Here is a 7,333-nt window from a genome sequence, read left to right on the forward strand (position 1 = left end):
CCTGTGGGCAATAAAAGGCTCACGGGTTCTTTCATCTCAGCTTTGTCCGGGGAGATAAGCACGTCCAGAATGCGAAACACCTTGGACGTGAGCCACAGGAGTCAGGCTTGTAAATTCCCCATCCCGGCCTGCCTGCTGGGACTCTTGAGAAAGAGGGGTGTGGGGTGGGCCACCCTAAATTCCTTGCACATACGCTGGTTCCCTGTGTGCTCGGGGGCCCAGACAAAAGCCTTATCACGAAGCAAAAGGATCCTTTTGTTTAAAACGATTCCTCCCACCAAGTGTTTGGGCAGCATCCTTGGGACAAAGCCAGAGGGGAAAAATCAAACTCAAGCTTGCCTTGAGCGATGTGACATTTTTACTCCCTCTGAGTTGTGATTTGCTATTGTGAGGAGAAAACAAATGAGCTAAACAAGATGTGTTCTGGGAGAGTTTTCATGAGCGGACTCCCCTGATTCCAAAGCCCCTCCTTAAGGGAGACCTGGACCGACTCCACTCCTTTCCCAGAACCCCCTGCTTCCATCCGGCCGCACGAAGGCCAAGGGGCACTGAAATTAAGGATCTTGTTCCCCATTTCAAAATACACACTTGGGGGGTTGACAAGAATTGAGCACTCATTTTTGCCATTAACCTTTATTTTGCTAATTTTTCAGGCTGTGCCGTTTTCAAGGGAAATTAAATCCCTATGCGCCGGATTCATTTTACACCAAACTCATCAAAATGTGGCTTTCAAGGCCCCTTTGAAGTCTTAAGACTAGACATGTGGTCCAGGGCCCGAGTGTTTACAAGCGCATCGGAAAGAGACATGTTAATTAAATGTTTCCTCTTCTTGGCAGCCTCGCTGATGAGTGAGGCCCTGGGTTTCAGAGGAAACTGGATGAGGAGGAGGCAGGCATCTGGGCTCGACAGGGCAGGGCCCACCTGGCGTCTGCCTAACCTCCTTCGCCACTAGAGAGTGATGGTCCTGGCAGGACAGGGCCCAGTGGACCAGTGAGTGAGAAAGGGTCTGGCACCGGCCTGTCCAGGGTTAAGTTGCAGTTTTCCAGGTGTTTGTACAAACAATAGCCGGTTCCCATAGCAGCCAGTCCAGGTGCAGATAAGAGCTGCCCGGTGGCTCTAGCTGCTGACCACAGTGCACAGGTTCCACCGGGATGTCTTTGAAGTAACCGGCAGGGGACTGCCAGGCCCCGCCGTGTAGGAGGCAGTCATGGCAGCAGACAGCGGTGGCCGAGACTCACCGCTCCCCGTGGGATTTCATGTGACCCCCCAACCGCCGAGGGGGGCGCACTCTGAGTGAAGCAGCCTCCCGGAGCCACACGGTGGGTGGCTGAGCCACTGTTCCAGCCTAAGGTGCCTGATGCCAAAGTCCACTCTGCCACCTGATAAACGCTGCCTCCTGAACCCGCCCGGCTCCAACAAGGTAGAGACCAGTGGCTCTGCCTTGTGCTCCTCTGGGGACAAGCCCAGCCTACTGTGGCCTGTCCAGACCCCCTGGGCAAAGCCTGCACCCTTCAAAGGCCACAGACCTTGTCAGGAATCCAGGCCCACAGGCTAGGCTGCTTCCTCCAGAAGGGGCAGGAAGAACCCTCCTCCCCTCCCACCTGTCAGAGGTCAACAAATCGCCACCCTGGTCAACAAAGGGGTGTCAGGAAGAGATACAGGGAAGGATCCAGAGTCTTTTCTGCCCACCTTTCCTTCCACCCCTCAACTCCAATGGAGGTGAGGGATGGGGTGGGGGCAGCTGGGACTTCCCATCACCATGGCCACTGCTCCTGCAGGTGTCACCAGGGAGGCAGCCCCGCTCTGGAGGACAAACTGGTAGGGCCCCAGGGTCTGCCTCAAGTGAACTTGGAGAGTGCCAACATCACACTGCAGCCCCTGAGCTAGTGTTGTCCCTGTAAAATGGTGTCACAAAACTGCCGTAAGGGGAGGAGGAGGCATGGAGGTAGCGACATCCGCAGCAGGAAGGAGCAGCAGAGGGAGAGGGAAGAGAGGGACGGCTGTAGCACCAGACCCGAGCCCTGCTGTCCATGGGCAGTGGGATGACAGGAGGTTGTTTTTTGTTTGAATAAATTCCCGACAATGGGGCTTCTCGTGTAGGTAGGACAGGCTTTTTTTGCTCTTTTTAAATCCACAGCCTTCACATAGGTGGGTTTCCTATGTGGGATTCTTACTCAAGGCAAGTCCCAGCAAACCTCCACAGGAAGCTGTGTGGGGGGGTCAGGGCCCGCACACCCCCTTCCAGCGCCCCGCACTTTCCGGGGGCCCTGTCTGGATAAATTCCCTCCGAGGCTCAGGGAGAAGCTAGGCCTCCCCCTGCAAAGGAGGCCAGGCTCCTGGTCGAAACAAGCAGCTCATCTGTGTGCTATTGGCCAGGGATTGGAAGAGCAGGTCAGACTCCAACCATTTACCAGACTGAGCTCTAAGGAGCAAACATTTTATTTAATAAGTTATAGGATACAATTTACAGTCGGCATTTGATTCCAGTTTCGCTTCCTTGTCCCAGTTTACGAGGCCTGTGGTCCTTTCACACGAGGCTTCAGGCCGCTCCAGTTTCGAACGTTGGGCGTTTGCCAACACTGGCCCCCAGCTGCGATCCCTCGGTGCAGGTCCCCCACCCGGGCCCCGCCCCACCCACGGAGGCACGTCAGCCACAGTGCCACTTCCTGAGGACTGAGCAGCGACCAGGGCGGGCTGCCTGCCCGACCACACTCCACAGCGGGCCCTGCAGCCAGCCAGTCCCTGACGCTTTAACTTTAGTCCAAAGCAGGGGTGCAGGAAGGTGTGCACAAGGCCTTACACCCCGTTTGTGGAATCTTGCACCTGCATGTTGCTTTCCAAACACCATCTGGATGACACGGGGTCAGGGCCAAATACACACCTTTTGCTATTTCTGCCAAACAGTGAAGGACCAGCGATGAGCTGCTGTCCACCCCGCTCGACGGGCCCCCGACTCAGACCAAAGGCCGGCGGGAGTTTCCTTCTTTCCTATCTATAACTATTTTCCAGAAAAAGTGGCCCCCGAGACAGACTGGGCTGGGCTGTGTCGCGTGATGACTTCCGCTGACACGCGGACCCCTCACGGCCACCGGGAACGCGCTGGTAAAGCTCATCAGACTGGCAAGTGGCTGGAGTGTGTGTTAAGCACAAGGGCTAGTGTTGGTTACAAAAAGGGGTCTTTGGCAAGTGGGGGGCTGCTTGTCACTGCAGACGTTCCTCAGACTTTAAAAGCAAGAACAAAAACATGGCTGCCAAGATGGTCACACGTCCGGACTTTGCAGGGAAAGGATCAGCAGATGAGGGAGAGGCGGCGGGAACCCCTCCAGGCCAGTCGGCCACCGCGTGGTAAAAAGGCCACAGAGCAGCGTGGGGTGGGAACGAGTGGTCAAAGCAACGTGTCCACCTCGTAGCCTTTTCTTACGTGGGGTGGGCACTGGACGAGAGGAAGCTGGTTTCAAGCCATCTACTTTTCTAAACAACGACCTAAGCTAGGGCTCCTCTTTCCCCTGCCCCTCGTCCCTGTCCGGTTTCATAAGCTGGTCCCCGGTGGCGTGTCTAACACCAGCCTTGCCTGTGTTCTTGGTCTGTCTGCAGGGGACGATCTGCGCCACAAGAGGTCAGATTTGCTCAGCCCACCGCTCCAGCTTGCATTTCCCCAGCGTCCCCAACGCGTCCCCAATGAGTCAAGTCTAGGATTTCGTTCTGAAGGCACTTTAGAATGGCAATGTTTTCGGGATGGGGTTTCAGACCCACAAACAGGCCGGAGGACTTTGTAAAAAAAAAAAATCGAGTTATAAACAAGCAACAAAAGCAACCACCTGAAGCACCTCCCGGGATCTGACGAGCAGGCGTTTAAGGCACCGTGATGTGGAAGGGGCTGCCGGGGATGTGTTCCTCTCCCCACTTCACGGCCAGAACATACTCCCCCTTCTCCTTCACGACGTAGGTGACGTTGTACTGCTGGCTGCCCACGTGCTTCATGGAGACCTCTTCGCAGGGGGTGGTGGGCCCGTGGACCCCGATCAGCAGCATGTTGGAACCTGAGAGGCAGAGGGAGGTGGTTATTCTGTGAGGATGAACCCCAGAAGGCAGAGGACCAGAAGGGAGCCAGCGGAATGATACCAGTTACCGCCTGCTGAGCTTCTATGATGAAGCTGGGGACTGAGAGGTGGGAGTGTGGGGTTCTGAGCAGGCCTCACAGAGCCCAACACTGTGGGTTCAAATCCCTGCCCTGCGCTTCCTAGCCGGGTGACCTTGGACATGGAACTTCACCTCTGCCTGTCTTAGCCTCCCCGTCCGTCCGTAAACAGGGGCGACACCAGCACCAGCCTCATGGGGAGGAGTGTTCTGTGAAGCCCTTGGCACATAATAAGGGTTGTCCCTGTAGGTGTAGATTGTTCCGATCTGTTATTCTCACAAGAACTTTATGGAAGGTACTATTATTCCTATTTTAGAGAAGAGAAAACTGACTTTTAGAAAGAGATTTAGTAAGTTTCCCATGGTCACATGGCATTTAAGGAAGGAAGAGAGGAAGGGAGGGAGGGAGGAGGAAGGGATGAGTGAGTGGTGGAACCAGCCAGGTTTCCAGCCAGATGTGCTCGATGCCAGAACCCAGCCAACTCACCATTGACACCCAAGCAAACACCCAAGTCCAAACTGCTATTAAGTTTGAAGCAATTAGGGGCAGAAAAAACTCAAGAGGAAAATCCTTTAAAAATACTAAGTGCAAAAGAATAAGGTAATAAGCACGGTTACTTGCAAATGGCTGGGTTACTTGGGAGGGTGGGCACTGCAGACTGGAGCAGGGAAGACGAAAGCAGAGGCGGTGCCCAGCTGCCCACCCCTACCCCCCCGGAGCAGGGCCAGGCTCCCTACCGGCTTTGCTGCAGTCCACCAGGAAGGAGCTCTTCTGGCCCACGAAGGCCTTCGAGAGCCCTGCCCCCTTGGAGGTCACCTTGCTGGCGTCTGACGATGCCTTGGGGATGGCGCTGTAGCAGGTCTCCGTCGAGGACCTGGTTACCGACTCCACCAGGATGGACGAGGTCTCGTTGGCCAAGCCGGGGCTGACCAGACGCTGGCCTAGGACATGGAAGGGAGGGAGGAGGGCATGAGTGACCAGATCAAGTGGGTCCCTCAGCCAGAGGAGGAAAGTGCCCCCACACCCCAACACCTGGATCCAAAAGTCACCACTTCCCCGTCTCACACCCACAATGTCTTCTAACCCCCCCCACCCCCCTCCCCACCCCCGGGTCTTGTCCCACACAACTAACTAGGCTCCAGCCTGGAACCCCCGCCCCGCCCCCCCCTCACAGAACCACGTGCCACCCTTTAGAAAGCCACAGTTTCCATTTACATAAAGCACCCTGCGTATCAGCAGGGTAGACTCCACACTGCTTATCCCTATACGCTCTACACTGCAGACTTACACTGTAGTGTAGCAGTGTAGACTCTACACTGTAGAGCGTATAGGGATAAGCAGTGGAGAAGTCTGCAAGGACATAACAAAATATCAAAAATGATTCTCTCTGCACGGGAGCTGATGATTCTCCTGTCCGAATCTTTAGTTTTTCTGCAGTGAACCTATGCTATTCATATAGCAGTGAACAGAGAGAGGCATGTGGGAGGGCTTTACCACAACACTGACGGTGGTTACCTGGATGGAGGCTGGGAGGTGATTTTACTGTTTGGTATTTTTTCCAGTGTTCTGAAGGAAGCACATTTTTATAAATTTAATAAAGACTTTTAATTATTTTTAAAGTGAAGGGAAATGATCGGGGTGATTTTTTTTTAAACCCTGATTTAAACAAATACATAAGATTTCAAATATGTAAACATTTCTTTTTTCTGTTAGAAGCAGAATCCTTCTAACATGCTTTTTAAATTCTGCCCTCCCATTCTATTTACTTATTTTGCAAGTTTCAAACATGCACCACCCTCTACCTGTCCTACCATTTCTTTTTTAAAAATTGATTTTTAGAGAGAGGAAGGGGGGGAGAGAGAGAAATCAATCAGTAGCCTCTGGCATGTGGCCTAACTGGGGATTGAATCTGCAACCTGGGTATGTGCCCCGATTGGGAATCGACAACACCCCAACCAACTGAGCCACACAGGGCCCTACCACCTCTTTACGATCAGGATTCAAAGTAGATTCAACGTATTTAAAATCATCCAGTTTCTGCGATCAAGCAGCTCTGTTGATATTTTGACAAAGGATTGGGGGGGGGGGGGAGATCATTTCAAAGGTATCTGGTTACCTGTCACCTTGGCCTTGAAGGGACTGCCCACGATGTGGGTGGGCCCACCGTATTTGACGCCGATCAGGTAGTTCCCAGGGGCCATGGGGGTGTACATGACTTTATACCCTTCTGGGGTTTCCTGGCAATCCATTTTAACCTTGGACGGGCCTTCGATGGTGACGGATAACGTCCCGGGCCCTGCTCTGGTGGTGTTGATGTAAAATTCAGACTGGATACCTGGGAGAAAGGAAGTGGGAGTCAACAGCATGTGGATGGTTTGGAGGGGTGACGGGGGTAGGGTTTGGGGAGCTCTCCCAGGGGCACTGAAGCAGTGACAGGGACACACACAGGATCCCTCAAAGTAGGGTCACCTTGGTGGCATGGGAACCCACCACTACTAGTTTTCAACTCCTGGCACAGAGCACCTCAGGCCCTGGGTTGGTAACTCCAGGCAGGAGTGTGGCTGACATTTCGCCCACCAGCACACCCTGCCTGGACACCCTGTCCTCTCCTCTGGGCACAAGCGGCGGCCATGGGCGAAAGGTCTGAGGGTCACTGTGAGCCTGACATGCTGTCCAGCTCTGCCTCCAGGGGCGAGGGGAGGCGTGGGCCCCTCTGACCTTTCCTGCCTCCTCTGTGCGGACTTAGGGAAGCCAAGGAGTCAGCGCCTCCTCCTTCCTCTACAGGCTCCCTGACCCAGACACCACCCTGGAGACCGCAGCAGCCACTAGGATCTGCCACCTGCTCCTTTGCCATGAATAATATTGGCAACAGGAACAGGACCAGCACAGCAGCGATGGCTAACTGAGCCCCATCGCAGTTCAGGTGCTAACAGGACTCGGAGGCCCAGCCCCTGCCAGTCAGAGCTACGGTGAGAGGGGTATCTGAGCAGTCTGCGCAGCTCGGAGCCCAGGCCCAGCTCCTGGCCACTGGGTGGACAGTGTGGCTGCCTTGGATGCCCTCGTGCAGCCCTAGGACACTCTACCTCTTGCCTGGCCCATGAGGACCTCCTGCCCAGACGGGTACAACAGAAGGCAAGCTGGGCAGGAGTGCCACCGATGGACGGCAGCATTCCCGCCTGAGCCCAGGGCCCTGCA

General features: G+C 54.7%; 1 protein-coding gene across 10 annotated transcripts in view; it reads right to left on the reverse strand.

The window, feature by feature from the left end:
• Nucleotides 1–2,411: 2,411 nt before the first annotated feature.
• FLNB (filamin B) overlaps nt 2,412–7,333 on the reverse strand; it is a 134,852-nt gene continuing 129,930 nt past the window's right edge. For 8 of the 10 annotated variants that reach the window (XM_023765008.1, XM_006101504.3, XM_006101503.3 and 5 more), the window contains 3 exons: nt 6,255–6,473; nt 4,876–5,079; nt 2,412–4,040 (listed from right to left, as the gene is read on the reverse strand). In XM_023765008.1, coding sequence (XP_023620776.1) covers nt 3,853–4,040; nt 4,876–5,079; nt 6,255–6,473 — 611 coding nt within the window. In that variant the 3' untranslated portion in view covers nt 2,412–3,852. Of the gene's footprint in view, nt 4,041–4,875; nt 5,080–6,254; nt 6,474–7,333 lie in introns of those variants that run through there. The other 2 variants (XR_002832320.1, XR_002832319.1) reach the window with 1 other exon arrangement.

The sequence above is a fragment of the Myotis lucifugus genome, unplaced genomic scaffold (assembly GCF_000147115.1).
Source record: "Myotis lucifugus unplaced genomic scaffold, Myoluc2.0 scaffold_366, whole genome shotgun sequence".
In the NCBI taxonomy this organism is placed as follows: domain Eukaryota; kingdom Metazoa; phylum Chordata; class Mammalia; order Chiroptera; family Vespertilionidae; genus Myotis; species Myotis lucifugus.